This window comes from Phyllobates terribilis, unplaced genomic scaffold, assembly GCF_046119375.1.
Source record: "Phyllobates terribilis strain yellow unplaced genomic scaffold, ASM4611937v1 Scaffold_5__5_contigs__length_657084704, whole genome shotgun sequence".
NCBI classification, from domain to species: domain Eukaryota; kingdom Metazoa; phylum Chordata; class Amphibia; order Anura; family Dendrobatidae; genus Phyllobates; species Phyllobates terribilis.
The window spans coordinates 125,477,411-125,496,124 of record NW_027362765.1 but is presented as its reverse complement, the minus strand read 5'-3'; the positions used below and the strand labels follow the sequence as shown (position 1 = coordinate 125,496,124).

Below are 18,714 nucleotides of genomic sequence, written 5' to 3'. Positions count from 1 at the left end.
GTTATATTCTTGTATATAGGGGCAGTATTATAGTTATATTCTTGTATATAGGGGGCAGTATTATAGTAGTTATATTCTTCTACATAGCAGGCCATATAATAGTAGTTATATTCTTGTACATAGGGGGCAGTATTATAGTAGTTTTATTCTTGTACACAGGGGGCAGTATTATAGTAGTTATATTCCTGTACACAGGGGCAGTATTATAGTAATTATATTCTTGTACATAGGGGGCAGTATTATAGTAATTATATTCTTGTACATAGGGGGCAGTATTATAGTAGTTATATTCTTGTACATAGGAGCAGTATTATAGTAGTTATATTCTTGTATATAGGAGGCAGCATTATAGTAGTTATATTCTTGTACATAGGAGCAGTATTATAGTAGTTATATTCCTGTACATAGGGGGCAGTATTATAGTAGTTATATTCTTGTACATAGGGGGCAGTATTATAGTAGTTATATTCTTGAACATAGGGGCAGTATTATAGTCGTTATATTCTTGTACATAAGAGCAGTATTATAGTAGTTATATTCTTGTACATAGGGGGCAGTATTATAGTAGTTATATTCTTGTACATAGGAGCTGTATTATAATAGTTATATTCTTGTACATAGGAGGCAGTATTATAGTAGGTATATTCTTGTACAATGGGGCAGTATTATAGTAGTTATATTCTTGTACAATGGGGCAGTATTATAGCAGTTATATTCTTGTACATAGGGGCAGTATTATAGTAGTTATATTCTTGCACAATGGGGCAGTATTATAGTAGTTATATTCTTGTACATAGAGGACAGTATTATAGTACTTATATGTTGTACATAAGAGCAGTATTATAGTAGCTATATTCTTGTACATAGGAGGCAGTATTATAGTAGTTATATTCTTATACATAGGGGGCAGTATTATAGTAATTATATTCTTCTACATAGGGGCAGTATTATAGTAGTTATTTTCTTGTACATAGGGGGCAGTATTATAGTAGTTATATTCTTGTACATTGGGGCAGTATTATAGTAGTTATATTCTTGTATAGGGAGCAGTATTATAGTAGCTATTCTTGTACATAGGAAGCAGTATTATAGTAGTTATATTCATGTAAATAGGGGGCAGTATTATAGTAGTTATATTCTTGTAAATATGGGCAGTATTATAGTACTGATATTCTTGTACATATGGAGCAGTATTATAGTAGTTATATTCTTGTACATAGCAGGCAGTATAATAGTAGTTATATACTTGTACATTGGGGCAGTATTATAGTTACATAGTTACATAGTTTATAAGGCCGAAAAAAGACAAGCGTCCATCCAGTTCAGCCTATTTCTTGTGCACTGCAGCTATTCCGCAGCGTTGATCCAGGGGAAGGCAAAAAAAAAACATGCGATATAGGCCAATTTACATCATTGAGGAAAAATTCACTTCCCGACACCAATCTGGCAGTCAGATTAAATCCCTGGATTAATTAACTATCACTAAGCATAAGATGTAATTTTATTGTTCTCAAGAAAGGCGTCCAGGCCTCTCTTGAACTCATTAAGTGAGTTGGACATCACCACTTCCTCTCCCAGAGAGTTCCAGAGTCTCACGGCTCTGACCGTAAAGAATCCCCTTCTATGCTGGTGCAGGAACCTCCTTTCCTCCAGACGCATAGTGTGCCCCCTCGTCTTTGTCACCATCCTTGGTATAAACAGGTCATGGGAGAGATCTCTGTACTGCCCCCTGATGTATTTATACATGTTTATGAGGTCTCCCCTAAGCCTTCTCTTTTCCAACGTAAATAGGCCTAATTTTGACAACCTCTCTGGGTATTCTAGTCCCTCCATATTATAGTAGTTATATTCTTGTACATAGGGGGTAGTATTATAGTAGTTATATTCTTGTATATAGGGGGCAGTATTATAGTAGTTATATTCTTGTATATAGGGGGCAGTATTATAGTAGTTATATGCTTGTATATAGGGGCAGTATTATAGAAGATATATTCTTGTATATAGGGGGCAGTATAATAGTATTATATTCTTGTACATAGGGGGCAGTATTATAGTAGTTATATTCTTGTATATAGGGGCAGTATTATAGTTATATTCTTGTATATAGGGGCAGTATTATAGTAGTTATATTCTTCTACATAGCAGGCAGTATAATAGTAGTTATATACTTGTACATTGGGGCAGTATTATAGCAGTTATTTTTCTTGGACATAGAGGGCAGTATTATAATAGTTATATTCTTGTACATAGGGGGTAGTATTATAGTAGTTATATTCTTGTATATAGGGGCATTATTATAGTAGTTATATTCTTGTATATAGGGGCAGTATTATAGTAGTTATATTCTTGTATATAGGGGGCAGTATTATAGTAGTTATATTCTTGTACATAGGGGGCAGTATTATAGTAGTTATATTCTTGTACATAGGAGCAGTATTGTAGTAGTTATTTTCCTGTATATAGGGGGCAGTATTATAGTAGTTATATTCTTGTACATAGGGGGCAGTATTATAGTAGTTATATTCTTGTACATAGGAGCAGTATTGTAGTAGTTATTTTCCTGTATATAGGGGGCAGTATTATAGTAGGTAGTTATATTCTTGTACATAATGTCTTTATCATGTAACCCAGGAATATTTACCAGTTCATTTAGATTAACTGTGACTAAAATATTTCCGTCTGTGCTGATGTCTGCAGATGTAATCCAATATTTTGTAATTAAAAGAAGCTGGGAACGTGGCAGAAATATGTAGGGAAAGTGGCTGCAGCAGCAGGAATTCCTGACCCCGCACAGCTGGATGTGGGGATGACAGGGGATCGGCTGAGGAATGTTTTGGAGACAGGAGGTGTCAGGGAGGGAGCTGGTAGGAGTCTTCTGCAAGGCACAGCTCAGATCTAGAAAGGTCACAAGCAGCGGGGGTTGTTTGCAGGGCAGTATACAGGGCAGGACGTCTATTACACTAATAAATTAAGTCAAACAAGATGAGTCTGGACGCCGTTTATGCAAATGTTAGCATGAGATAGAATTACTAGCCACCATTCTTCTGGGGATTCACTAGTCATCTGTAGGCAACCGGTATAATAGCAGCTTTCACCCCTAATAAAGGCCTATTCACACTCATTGTATATGTTCAGACATAGGGTTTATCCTCTTGTTATTGGGAAGGATTAAAGTGATATGCATGATGGGGGGTAACAAGAACCCACCTTTCCCTAAAATGTACGAGGTTTGGGGGAGTTAGGTTTCCCCGACCTCAGTTATGCAGTAAGGTAAGTCTGCTGGACATACCATTGGTGCAACCTGGGCAGTTGCACAGGGGCCCAAGAGGTAATGGGGGCTATTTCTACCTCCAAAGCAGGAGGAATTGAGCATTATTAGGAGCTATTGGGCTCCTAAGGGCCCGTTTACTGTTCTTGCACAGGGGCCCTCTCCTGTGTCCACCAGTGGCTCTATTTATTATCTGTAGTCTATAGCAGTTACAGAAAGGGCCAAAAACAATGAGGGTCCGAGGCGCGTCCAGCTATTACCATAACTGCCATACATCATAGATAAAAGGAGAAGAAGAAGAAGCACTTACCAAGGATAAGAAGTTGATCAAGTGCTACCTAGGGGGCGCTGTAGGCACAAGTGATGAAAAATGATGCACTGTATCACACTACCTCTTCTGAGCAGTACCTATAGCTGTGCTCATCCTGAGCCTCCTGGTTTCTTATTAATGCACAGTATATACTACTGTACGGTGGCTCAGTGGTTAGCACTGTAGCTTTGCAGTGCTGGGGACCTGGATTCAAATCCCACCAAGGACAACATCTGCAACTAGTTTGTAAGTTCTCCCCATTTTGCGTGGATTTCCTCCGGGTTCTCCGGTTTCCTCCCACACTCCAAAGACATACTGATAGGGAATCTAGATTCCCTATAGGGACAGGGAAGATAATCTATCTAAAGTGCTGCGGAATATGTTGGCGCTATATAAAAATAAAGATTATTATTATTATTACTGTACTGATTCATCTAGGTGCTGATTATATATTAAAAAAAATGATTTTGAAAATTCATGACAGCAAGAATTTTTTTTCGCAGTACATAATGGGCAGCACGGTGGCTCAGTGGTTAGCACTGTATGGTGGCTCAGTGGTTAGCACTGTATGGGGACTCAGCGGTTATCACTGTATGGGGACTCAGCGGTTATCACTGTATGGTGACTCAGCGGTTATCACTGTATGGTGGCTCAGCGGTTAGCACTGTATGGTGGCTCAGTGGTTAGCACTGTATGGTGGCTCATTGGTTAGCACTGTATGGGGACTCAGCGGTTAGCACTGTATGGTGGCTCAGTGGTTAGCACTGTATGGTGGCTCAGTGGTTAGCACTGTATGGTGGCTCAGTGGTTAGCACGGTATGGTGGCTCAGTGGTTAGCACTGCAGCCTTGCAGCGCTGGGGTCCTGGATTCAAATCCCACCAAGGACAACATCTGCAAGGAGTTTGTATGTTCTCCCCGTGTTTGCGGGGTTTCCTCCGGGTTCTCCGGTTTCCTCCCACACTCCAAAGGCATACTGATAGAGAATGTAGATTGTGAGCCCCAATGGGGACAGGGATGATGATATGTATAAAGTGATATGATGGCGCTATATAAGCAAAGCATAATAATAATAATAATGGTGCTTTCAATGTCGCACATCCGCAGGAAAACAATTTCTCCGTCTTTACCAGTAAAAGACTGTAGAATTTGCATTGCTGCTGTGTTTGCAATCCAGGCTGCTACTGAGACAAATGGCATTTGGTGGGGGTCCTCATCTGTTGCCATTCATTTTGCAGCGTGCCAGCCCTGGGCGGTGTCCTCAGTAGAGGTGCAGAATGGGAGCCATCCAAAACACAAAGGCAAGAGCGGGGGAGGGGCGCCAGCTACAGGGAGCGGGGTATTCTAGATTATTAGTCTGTGAATAATTCATCAGGGCGGCTGACGACCATAGAACAAGGGATAGAAAGATGTGAAAGAAAATGCTTAATAACTAAAAACAAAGCAAAAGGGGAAGAGGAGAAGAAAAAATGTTTCCAATAATCTGGAAAATGTTCCCACAACTACAAGGAGAAAGCATTTTTCCGTTGCCATCCAATAATAATGAATTTTATTCCAACTGCTGTTCTCCATACTGGGGGTATCATTGTATCAGTAGGGGTACTGGCGCCCCAGCCCTAGTACAGCGCTGTGACAGTGCCCCATCCATGTGCCGATGTCAGGAGGATATTTGCTGACAACACCCAAAGGCAGCCATGAGACCAGACATACGGTTGTCATCCATCTTACCACAGCTCCTGAGTGGTGATTAAATATGTATTTAATATGAGACGTCTTGTGTTGGATCCGTCTCCAAAACTGTGCTGTTCAATTTAGTGCTGAGATTTATGAACCAGGAGGCTCAGGATGAACCCTGCTATAGGTCCTGCTTCTGATAGAAGCATGTTTTATCCTGATCTGTAACCGATGCAGGTACAGAAGCTGTATGGGAAACATAATCTTACCGTCAGCAGTATCTGTGCGGCACTGTGTAACACCTCAATGTACTGGTATTCTATGGTACATCCAACCACTGAGACGTAAGAGTGACTTTCCAATCCGGGCATGCCAGTAACGGGCGACTCTTTCCGCACACATCCTGGACCGTGCTCACTCCACCAAGACTGATGCTGAGACACGTGAAATGTGAGGAGGTCACTGTCCTGTAAATGGTAAAAATATGGGAATAGTCAGATTATATCCAGTTATATTGGCCAAGGCAAAAGGAATCGCCGGTGCCAGCCACAGTGTCATCAATATATGCCACACTACAAGTAGTCATCTACCGTGTCCTAAACACAGTACCACCCGTCATCCACAGTGTCGCTAGTGCTTGCCACAGTTCCTCTAGTCATCCCATCTCCAAATGACCAGTGCCAGCCATAGTGCCCTCAATACCTGTCAAAGCCATCCACTGTGCCCCCAGCCATAATGCCACTCTTCATCCAGCGTCCCCAGTGCTTGCCATAGTTCCTGTAGTTATGCCATCATCGACCGTGCCCTAAATAACTGCCACAGTTCCCGTAGTCACCCACTGTGCCCATGGCTAGTCATAGTGCCCTCAATACCTGGTACAGTCATCCACTGTGCCCCCAGCCACAATGTCACCCAGTGTCCCTGGTGCTAGTTCTCTAGTTATCTCATTCATCATTGAAGTTGTGCCAGCCACAGTCACCCATTGTGCCCCCATTCACAATGCCACTTATCATCCAAACTACTAACCACAGTTCCTCTAGTCATCCCACCCCTTCATCATTCACAGTGCTCTCAATAATGGTTATAGTTCCCAAGTTCCTGTAGTCACCCACTGTGCCCATGGCCAGTCACCGTGCCCCTTGTCATCTGCAGTGTCCCTAGTGCTTGCCACAGTTCCTCTAGTCATTCTATCTTTATCATCATCCATAGTACCTTCAATATCTGCTACAGTTTCTGTCTGTGACCACAACCAGTCACAGTGCCCTCCATCATCCACAGTGTCCCCAGTGCCTCTAGTCATCCATTCCCCCTCATCACAGTTCCCTGAATATCTGCCACAGTTCCTGTAGACACCCATTGTGCCCACAGCCAATCACAGTGCCCTCCATCAACAGTGTCCCCAGCACTTGCCACAGTTCCTCTAGCCATCAACATCCCCCATCATCCACATAGTTTCCCGTCCCTTGTAGCATTGACATAGCCCACATTGATGGCATGATGTAAACCACTGGCATTAAATGGGCACAGATGCAATTTTGAAAAATTCAACACCAACTAAAATTCCCCTCTCCTTTAGAAAATCTCTGGCATAGTAATGCAGATACCCTAGAAACACCCAAGTCCGGGCGCTGCGTGTGCGGGGAAGGCATGCCTAGTAACAGCTGGGGAAATACTGACATTCCAGGAGCAGCTGATGGAGGAAGCTTGGCACAAGGAGCGCGTGGCAGCGTGGATGCATGAAAGTCACTACATCCTTCCTGATCAAGCCTGTAATGGGCACTAAATGTTTCCTCATTCCAATGGGCACTTTTTTTTTAGATTATTTATCATTGGGAGCCAGGGATTTTACACCACCAGCGATACCGCTCCTGTAAGAAAATAATTCAATGCCATTACCCACATAGACGTATCGGCTCTGGCATTGATGGCGTGGGCACAATCCCATCTTTCAGGTTTAATATCTCTATATTGCATTTCACTGTTACAAGTCAGTGCTGTATAGCAAGTAACCTGGGCAGAGGTGCCATGCCTGATGGGCACTACAGGGACACAAGTGCACCTTCTAAATTACCCAACCAGGTACTATGTCATCCAGAAATACAAGGTGCATGGCTGTACGTCTCACCTTAGACAGATCTCCAACTTCCATGTAGAAGCAGATCAGAAAAACATTCCAGGTCACCCACACGGCTGCCCAGATGGCATACTGGCAGAGAGAGAGAGAGAATAGGCTTAATGACATGAACAATTTGTATATACATACAAGAATTAGGCTTGTGTCAAAAGGGAAAATTACATAAAATGTATAGAAAATATATTACACAAATTTGTCTCATTATGTGTGATACAGAGAATATAAAAATACAAGTGAGTCTGAAACGCTGGATCTCCAGTTATGTTCCCGGAGCCATATTATTAGGGAATTGGAGCTAAGACATGTGACTGAGCTCCTTTTAATCCTCTTTTATTACTGAATAGAGGAAAGGAAATAAAGTTCTTATTCTGCTGATGACGGGAAAGCCGCTTTGTACGCGACGTGATGCAACGCAGAGCAGTTATGAATATAAAGAGCAATCTGGGTCACAACTCAACAACAATGATGTATAACAGGTCTGGTTACAGATATTCTGCTTGTTCACATTGTGATCGGAAGCAAGAAAGTGGTTACTACTAATGGAAAATAATAGCTGTGGATAGCTGTGGATTTCTAGTCATAAACTACTATAATAATGCCCTGTATGTACAAAAATATAAATACTATAATACTGCCCCCTATGTACAATAATATAAATACTATAATACTGCCCCCTATGTACAAGAATAAAACTACTATAATACTGCTCCTATGTACAAGAATATAACTACTATAATACTGCTCCTATGTACAAGAATATAACTACTATAATACTGCTCCCTATGTACAAGAATATAACTACTATAATACTGCCACCTAAGTACAAGAATATAGCTACTATAATACTGCCCCTATGTACAAGAATATAACTAATGTAATACTGCTCCTATGTACAAGAATATAACTACTATAATACTGCCCCCTCGGTACAAGAATATAACTACTATAATACTGCCCCCTATGTACAAGAATATAACTAATGTAATACTGCTCCTATGTAACAGAATATAACTACTATAATATGCCCCTATATACAAGAATATAACTACTATAATACTGCTTCCTATATACAAGATTACAACCACTATAGCACTGCCCCAATATATAAGAATATAGCATCTGACTGTAACTGACTATAAATGTTGACACTGGAACAACTGTAAATTCTTTAAAGGGAATCTGTCACCCCCCAGGGAGATATCAGACCTCTACTATGGGCATACAGGGCATAGAAAAGTAAATCTAGATATACCTGTATGGCCATAGTAGAGGTTTGATTGCAGAGAAAAGTATTTTTATCCACTTTGTTTTCCACAGGCTTGGCGTCTGGGGAACGCTAAGAAATCCCCACCTGTTTATTATTCCCCAAAATCCCCACCTATATGCTTAATTATCATATTACCCCCTCCCCTGCACGTCACAGGGCCCTGTGACGTGCACTGTGCTCCCTGACTTCCCGGGCATGCGCAGAGCGCCGCTCACATAGAGCTCACATAGAGCGCACTTTGCTTCATCCTGGCCCCTCTCTCCGTGCACGGCGCCGCAGGTTTCTATTGCGCAGGCGGCTGGAAATGACAGTGACCCCCTGCACCTGCGCAATAGAAACCTGCGGCGCCGTGCACGGAGAGAGGGGCCAGGATGAAGCAAAGCGTGCTTTATGTGAGCTCTATGTGAGCGGAGCACAGTGCACGTCACAGGGCCCTGTGACGTGCAGGGGAGGGGGGAATATGATAATTAAGCATATAGATTTGGGGGAATAATTTAGCACATAGGCGGGGATTTGGGGGAATAATAAGCAGATAGGCGGGGATTTCTTAGAGTCCCCCGGACGCCAAGCCTGTGGAAAACAGAGTGGATAAAAACACTTTTCTCTGCAATCAAACCTCTACTATGGGCCATACAGGTAAGTATAGATTTACATTTCTATCACCTGTATGGCCATAGTAGAGGTCTGATATCTCCCAGGGGGTGACCGATTCCCTTTAATGCTTCTTGTATTATAGAGAATTGCATAGTAAAGTGTCTACCTTTAGGGTATGTACTTACAGCCACCACATAGCGAGGTCTGTACTGAAGAGTCCCAAATAGACCTAATATGATGACGACGATCTGCAGGAAGTTTGCCAAGATTGGAGCCCATTGATATCCGAGAAAGTCGAAGACCTGACGCTCTAATGCGACGATCTAGAGAGAGAGAAAAAAAGAGGACAATAGTACAAACACAATAGCATAAGATAAATAACTCAAGATCTATCTAATAAAGTCTATCTACCAATCTATCTATGTTAAGTTATAATAATTTAATGGTAATAAAATAAATATATAATAATAGTCTTTTTTAACTAATAACTAGTAAAGAATTAAACAATTAATATTTTGGGGAAAAAAACAAACAAACATTGTCTGTCAAATATAACTGGAAATTATTTAATAATTAAAGTTACCTAAAAAAAAATCTAAAATAATATAAAATAAGAATGCTAAACAATTAAAAATATCTAAAAAAAAAAAAAAAAAGATTAAATAAAAAAAATGGAAAAAGAACCAGCTAAATATAATGTTTGTATCCTTTTTTAGCTCAGGTTTCTCAGAAGCAGATATTCCTGAATGTTAGATGTACTTTTATGTGTGGATTTTGATATTTTGGGAGAAAATGCTGTTGATAGAGCAGGGTGATGATGATGCGATAACCTCAGGAGGCTGCGTACATAAAACGGCTTGCCTGCCTTTGTAGCTTGGGGGCACATATTTTTCATTCTTCTCATTATCAGGTTTACCCTTGCTCAGCAGTGGCCGCAGCGTGTGCCAATTACTTCCTGCATAGCGATGCCCTTGGGAGCTAGCCACCGGTTGTGTACCCCGCCACTCAGGACCTCTCATTGCACATGATGGATGTCCGCGTCCACTTCCCTTGTAATGGATCCATCATCCTGTCTTGGTGCCCTTGTGCGCTGATACAAGATAGATTCATCACCCTGGTACCTTCCTTTAAAAAAAAAAAAATGCCTCCAGCACTATTGCAATAGAGGCGGCATGACAAGCCCTGGCAGTGCCAGTCTATCTGCAAGTGGATAGGAAAGGATGCTGTGCACCTAAAAATCATACCTGCAGCCTAACCGGGATTGTTTTAATTGATTTATCGCCCCCTCGCTGAGGTTGCTATGGTAACATTCCTATGGGGGTCCAGCAATTTGTGATTTGTTTCCTAGTATCCATTGCATGAAACCAAAGGTCATGTGTGATAGATGCTGGAAGTCAATGCCACAGTTAACCCCTTGCAAAGGGACAAATCTTTGAAGCTTTGCATGAGTGCAGAGTGGCGCAGAGAATGTATTCATAGCTCGTTAACTTTTACCCTGCAGTCATATTAGCAGAATATACCACACATCTCCGTATGCCACTCGTGTAGTGGGTATGTCATGGAAAAATGAGCAATTGTGAAAATGTCAAAAAATGAAAAAAATCATACTGTAAGGCAAGATATACAAGATCAAGTCCAGTCAAAGGAATTTCTTCAACAGGTGCAATGCAGGGGCAGTATTATAGTAGTTATATTCTTGTACATATGGGGCAGTATTATAGTAGTTATATTCTTGTACATAGTAACAGTATTATAGTAGTTATATTCTTGTACATAGGAGCAGTATTATAGTAGTTATATTCTTGTACATAGGGGGCAGTGTTATAGTAGTTATATTCTTGTACATAGGGGCAGTATTATAGTAGTTATATTCTTGTATGTAGGGGGCAGTATTATAGTAGTTATATTCTTGTACATAGGAGGCAGTATTATAGTAGTTATATTCTTGTACATAGGAGGCAGTATTATAGTAGCTATATTCTTGTACATAGGAGCAGTATTATAGTAGTTATATTCTTGTACATAGGGGCAGTATTATAGTAGTTATATTCTTGTACATAGGAGCAGTATTATAGTAGTTATATTCTTGTACATAGGAGGCAGTATTATAGTAGTCATATTCTTGTACATAGGAGCAGTATTATAGTAGTTATATTCTTGTACATAGTAACAGTATTATAGTAGTTATATTCTTGTACATAGGAGCAGTATTATAGTAGTTATATTCTTGTACATAGGGGCAGTATTATAGTAGTTATATTCTTGTACATAAGGGGCAGTATTATAGTAGTTATATTCTTGTACATAAGGGGCAGTATTATAGTAGTTATATTCTTGTACATAGGGGCAGTATTATAGTAGTTATATTCTTGTATGTAGGGGGCAGTATTATAGTAGTTATATTCTTGTACATAGGAGGCAGTATTATAGTAGTTATATTCTTGTACATAGGAGGCAGTATTATAGTAGTTATATTCTTGTACATAGCAGCAGTATTATAGTAGTTATATTCTTGTACATAGGAGGCAGTATTATAGTAGTTATATTCTTGTATATAGGGGCAGTATTATAGTAGTTATATTCTTGTGCATAGGGGGCAGTATTATAGTAGTTATATTCTTGTGCATAGGGGGCAGTATTATAGTAGTTATATTCTTGTACATAGGGGCAGTATTATAGTAGTTATATTCTTGTACATAGGAGGCAGTATTATAGTAGTTATATTCTTGTACATAGGAGGCAGTATTATAGTAGTTATATTCTTGTACATAGGAGGCAGTATTATAGTAGTTATATTCTTGTACATAAGGGCAGTATTATAGCAGTTATATACTTGTACATAGGGGGCAGTAATATAGTGGTTATATTCTTGTACATAGGGAGCAGTATTATAGTAGTTATATTCTTGTACATATGGGGCAGTATTATAGTAGTTATATTCTTGTATGTAGGAGCAGTATTATAGTAGTTATATTCTTGTACATAGGAGTAGAATTATAGTAGTTATATACTTGTACATAGGTGGCAGTATAATAGTAGTTATATTCTTGTACATATGATGCAGTATTTTAGTGGTTATATTCCTATAGATAGAGGTAGTATTGTAGTCATAATCTCGTACATAAGAGGCAGTATTATAGTAGTTATATTTTTTTACATAGGGGGCAGTACTATGGTAGTTACATTCTTGTACATAGGGGACAGTATTATAGTAGTTATATTCTTGTACATAGGAGCAGTATTATAGTAGTTATATTCTTGTACATAGGAGCAGTATTATAGTAGTTATATTCTTGTACATAGCAGCAGTATTATAGTAGTTATATTCTTGTAAACAGAGAGCAGTATTATAGTAATTATGATCTTGCATACAGGGGGTAATATAAAAGTCATCATATTCTTCTATACAGAAGGCAACATTAGAGTAGACATATTGTACGTAGAAGGCAGGATTATAGTTGTTATATTCCTGTATAGAGGAGACAGTATTATAATAGTTATATTCTTGTATATAAGGGCAGCATTATAATAGTTGTATACTTGTACATAGAAGCCGTAGTATAGTACAGTATATTCTTGTACATAGAAACAGTATTCTGGTAGTTATATTCTCATATATAGGGCAGCAGTGGCAGATAATGAGGTCAGTCTGGGCTACTACTAAAGGCACCAAACTCTGAAGAGGCTAATGTTCAGATTGCCCCCCTTATAATCTTAAAGAGAATCTTTCAGTAGGATCAATCCCCCTAAAACATCTATATGGACATTCAGATCATAGGAAGCTGAATAAAATTATACCTTGATATCTGCGATCTGATGTCTTATGCCAGAGAAATCCACATTTTTTTATATGTAAATGACTTCTTCCAGGCAATGAGGAGGATGCTGCCTGGAAGATAACTCTGCCTCCAGAGCTTATTTTACATGAAGGGGGAGAGTTACCAGTGTGAAACAAGTAACTAACACAGAACAGAAGAAATGAACTTTGTCTTCTTGCAAACACATTTTTTGCAGCTCTCTGAGCTCTGCTGTATTGTAACAATATTACACCCTGTCTGCTTGTGAGATGGAAGCTGAAGCCGAGAGGAACCTGCAGATGTGTCAGTAAGGCCACGTCCCGACTATCAGTATTTGGTCAGTATTCGGTCAGTATTTTTTCTCAGGAGTGGGAGCCAAAACCAGGTGAGGAACAATCAGAGAAAAGGTATAATAGAAACAAGTCACCAATTCTATATTTATCACCCACTCCTGGTTCTGGCTCCCATTCCTGAGAAAAAATACTGACCGAATACTGATAGTGGGGCCGTGGCCTTATAATCACACACAGCTCTGCAGTGAGGTCAGGAGAGCAGCCATTACACATCACACTGGTAACGCCTCCTTCATGTATATGTGGTACGAGGCATACAGGTAGGACTTTTCAAGTATTCTATAACCCGCATGCCCATATAGATAGTTTAGATAGGTCAAATGTGGTGACAGATTCCCTTTAAGTGGAGCAAGACGAGGCATGGAGCCAGGGATGTACAAATAGCAGCACTGCAGTAGGACGCTGTTCTCTGACCCTCCCACGGTGCCTTATTTATTTTTGTAGGATCCCAACCATAAGCAACCAATGCTGCAGCCCCCAGAAGTGGCGTTGCGAAGGATCATCAGTAGGCAAGAAATTTTTTTTAGTCATTTTTCTTTTTTTTTTTTACATTTCTCTGCAGATGAGTACAGTGGGTGATAGGACTGTGGGTTATGAACTGGGGAGGGTTGAGAGAGGACAGTGGGTAATGTATTGGGTGGGAAAGGAGGAGAGTGGGTAATCGGTTCATATATCCTTCAAGCAGTGGTACAGAAAAAAGTCTACATCTTTCAAGAAAACCATAATTTCTATGCAGGACAACACTCCCATCGCATGTATAGAAGTTCTCTACTGCTTGGCTGCTAGTAAAGGCCTTAAAGGGGTTGTCCACTACTTTTACATTGATGACTTAAACTCTAAGGGGCCCTTCCTAAATGGGAGATTTACAGTGAACGAAAACAGTCACCTCTCTGATCAGTGTCTGGAGTTGTGGTTGGTGCTGCCTAAAAATTTTTCAACAGATTAAAAAACTAATAGACTCCATGGATAGAGGTATGACCCTTATTGAGAGTAAGGGGGGGTATATTGGTCACCGATATATTTTTTTTTAAATGTCATAAATGTATTTTTGTACTTTGAGTTGTTCGATTATTATTCTCACTGTAACTGCTGAAAATAAACAATTGAGATGGAAAATTTACATTTTTCATTTAATCGCATAATAATTCTGTACACTTATAGTTGACCAATAATTCTGCACCCGTCAATATTCTCAGAAGAAAGACAAAACCTCACTTTTACGTTCTAAAATATTCAGGTGTCATGTTTATGAACGTTTTTTTTCTCCGACAGCCCTGTAGTTGTTCAATAATAAAATGAATCAACAAAATCACAAACTGCCTAGTAATTCTGCACGCGTTGTATATATGTATATGTGACTTTGTTTTTTTCAGGGGCACATTGATCTGCTGAAATAGTGAGGAGCGGCAGACTTTGAGTCCTAGCTGAAAGAAGTCAACATGAAGGTCTGGAGCAGCTGATGTAATGAAAGATGAGACATCACTAATAAGTTTCTGGATGCACATTTTTATTCTGTATATCTTCTGAAAAACTTGCAGAGAGATGACAGTAATAACAGTTTTGTTTGTAAAACAATCTTATTATCCATAGCACCATCCCTCATTACATAGTGTGCTCTCTTATTATGTATGGTGCTGTCCATTCTTATGTAGTGTCTTTTCTGATTTTGGAAAGATGTAACGTGCCATCCTTATTATAATGTACTCCTCTATTGTGCGCAGCACCGTCCATTGTTATATAACGTACTCTCTTAGTGTGTATAGGACCATTCCTTAAGATAGTACCCTACCTTATTATGTATAGCACTATATAACGTACTCTCTTAGTGCGTATAGGACCATTCCTTAAGATAGTGCCCTACCTCATTATGTATAGCACTATATAACGTACTCTCTTAGTGTGTATAGGACCATTCCTTAAGATAGTACCCTACCTTATTATGTATAGCATTGTTCCTTATTAAAGTCCTTCCTTATTATCTATAGCGCTGTGTATTGTTATATATTGTCCTCTCATGTATAGCCCCATAACTAAATTTATAGTGTCCTTCCTTACTATGTATAATCTGTCCATTATTATAATGCCTCACTTATTATGTATAGCATTGTGCTTTGTTACAATGTCCACCTTTAATATATACAGTGTCCTCCTTCATTATATACACTGACTGATGCCTCTGTATGTGGTTTGCTTTAGGCTGCGGTGTGTTAGATTTCTATTTTGAGGAGACAAATGATGTAGGTAGGGCTATGCATAAGAAAATAAAAAAAACTGCCATTTATTGCCTCTCAAATGTACATCTGAGGATCTATGTGTTCATCTCATGACCTGTCATGTGACATGCCACCTGATATGTGACCCCTCCAACCCCACCAGTCACATTAGTCAGGTGACTCATCATATGACATGTCAGATGACAGAGTCAATGAGGGGCACTATTATAGAAGCCCCATAGATGTGCTTACTGCAGTTCTCACTTTGATGCCCGCTTCTTAGCTGCTGTGCACAGTATAGGAGCCCTACTTTAGGAATAAAACAGTCAATAACAAAACAAAGACCCTTTCTCTGCTTCTGTCAATGGGGCATGAGAATTATAATGGAAAAAAGGAAGCCAGAATTCAAAGCAGCTATGCTACGATCAGAATCTGATTGACAGCAGTGAATTAACAGGGTCCCTGAGCAATAATGTGTCACACCTAGACCACACATTCCCCCAGAAGCAGGGGTGGGGGAGACACTAACGAGCAATATACATATACAGTATACTGTATATCTATTATGGTTGTGTTTAGGAGTCTTCCTGTTTACTCCAGGATGATTCATTTTATCTGATCTGATACAATGTAGTAAACATCAGGACAGGAAAGAGATGTGTGCTGGTACTGCTGTGTCCTTACAGAGGACTGGTTAAAGCCCTGCAAAAACCTCAGATGGGGGAAGTATTAAATGAAACCTGTCATCTCGGAAAACGCCATTTACCTGCAGGTATAGGGTTAATCTCCAAGTAAGTAGAATTACAATGCTGCCCGGCCGCTTTACTGAAAGTGCGGCTACAGGGAGAAAATTAACTATTATTTCAGCCACGGTGGGCGTCCACGGAGCGGCTACAGTCACGCTATAGTCACGCTATACTGTAAGCACGCCCCGGCACTTTGATTGACAGCTGTCTCTGCACAGATGCGCTGCTCCGCGAGCTGCCAATCTAAGAGCCGGGGCGTGCTTACAGTATAGCGAACCGTGCTGTGATGTACTGCAGTCAGTGACCGCTCTGCCCCCTGGTGATTGTGCCCTGAGTTATATTAATGCCAGGGTGGATTTCAGGATGGAGGGATGAGCAGGTGGTAATGACTTGTGATATAAGGGATCAACATCAAAGATCTCTCTGAGCCTCATTAATCAGTTTATATGGGGATCTCCTGGTAGTGTGCCGGATACCTGTGCCAGACCCTCCTCTTCTCTCCACATTCCCTGTGCTGTGCCCGGGCAGAGAGCTGGACAAATCCTATTACCTAAAGCTTAGCATTGTCAAACAAGAACATTAGTATCTCAATGGAAAATTAAAACTCATTACCGCAGTTCTGGTGATCAGAGCTCGCTGAGCGTCATGGGGGGATTAGCCAAGTAGAGCCACAGTGCCCAATACAATAACCAGCAACAGTGCCATTATTTCACAATCAAAATGTCCTATAACATAACCTGCCAGTGTCGTTATAACAGAGCCAGCCACCATACCCCACAATGGAATCACAGAGCCCCATTGCATAACTGCCAATGTCCTCACAGCACACAGTGCCCATATAGCAGGGCCAGCCAGTGTTCCCGTAACACCAGCCACAGTGCCCCAATAATACAACATGCACACTGCCCCAATACATAACCTGCTAGTGCCCCCATAACACAACATCCACAGTGCTTCTATAACAAAGCCAGCACAGTTCCCCTATAAAAGGCCAGCCCCCATGCCCCATTAAATATCCTGCTAGTGTGAACATAGCACAACAGCAGCAGTGCCCTATAACAGAGCCAGCACAGTTCTCCTATAAAAGGCCAGCCACCATACACCATTACATATCCTGCTAGTGTGAACGTAGCACAACAGCCGCAGTGCCCTATAACAGAGCCAGCACAGTTCTCCTATAAAAGGCCAGCCACCATACACCATTACATATCCTGCTAGTGTGAACGTAGCACAACAGTCGCAGTGCCCTATAACAGAGCCAGCACAGTTCTCCTATAAAAGGCCAGCCACCATACACCATTACATATCCTGCTAGTGTGAACATAGCATAACAGCCGCAGTGCCTATAACACAACATTCGCTATGCTTTCTGAACAGAGCCAGTCATAGTGCCCGATTACCTAACATGCTAGTGTCCTCAGAGCACACCAGCCACAGTGCCCCCATAACATAGCATCCATAATGCCCTCATATATCACCAGCTAAAGCCCAAGTACATAACCTGCCAAAGCCCCCCCTTACACACTACCCACAATTCCCCCATAGTACACCAATTACAATTCCACCTTAACATACCAGCCACAATGTCCCCTGACACACCAACCACAATGTCCCGACACACCATCCACAATGTCCCCTGAAACACCAGCCACACTGTCCCAAGACACACCAGCCACACTTTCCCATGACACAACGGTCACAATGCCCCATAACACACCAGTTACAATGCTTCATGACACACCAGCCACAACGTCCTATGCCACACCAGCCACAATGTCTCATGACACACCAGCCACAATGGCCCCATTACATAACATGCGTGCCTTCATAGCATAACCAACCATGATACATCCAGCACAACCATACACCAGCCAGAGAGCCTGGCACAGTGCCTCTATAATACTAGCCACCACAATACCATCATTATTGAGCCAACTTCCAAAATTCAGTATCCCCATAACAGTTTCAGCCACAAATACCAAGTACCCCATAATGGAGATAACTGTCCCCAATATTGTTACAGCTGTATGTGCCCATAATACAACTATAGAAAGTGCCCACAACAACCTAATCGAATGTGAGCTAATCACTCTGGACCCCAGGCTGACACAGTTTACCAGCAATTAACCATTGTGGCAAATTATCAGGTAAGGAGATTTAAGCCGTGTTCACACATAGGGTAAATGCTCTGTTTCTTTTTTTTATCATGCGTTTTATTTTATCTGCACGGTTTTTGCAGGTGTCTGCACCAAAACACACAATAAATCTTCTCTGATTATTTTTTTAATGAATTTTTTTATTTATTTATTTGATGTAGATTTGAAGTGGTATTTTTTCAATGCACTTTTTCAGGCTCCCCA

At 40.7% G+C, this 18,714-nt stretch overlaps 1 protein-coding gene across 2 annotated transcripts in view; it reads right to left on the bottom strand.

Moving 5' to 3' along the window:
- Window positions 1-18,714, bottom strand: part of NKAIN4 (sodium/potassium transporting ATPase interacting 4) — a 42,498-nt gene that overhangs the window by 15,672 nt on the left and 8,112 nt on the right. For both annotated transcript variants that reach the window (XM_073682945.1, XM_073682946.1), the window contains exons 2-4: window positions 9,431-9,568; window positions 7,376-7,456; window positions 5,520-5,717 (exon numbers count right to left, since the gene is read on the bottom strand). In XM_073682945.1, the coding sequence (XP_073539046.1) occupies window positions 5,520-5,717; window positions 7,376-7,456; window positions 9,431-9,568 (417 nt within the window). The remainder of the gene's footprint in view (window positions 1-5,519; window positions 5,718-7,375; window positions 7,457-9,430; window positions 9,569-18,714) is intronic.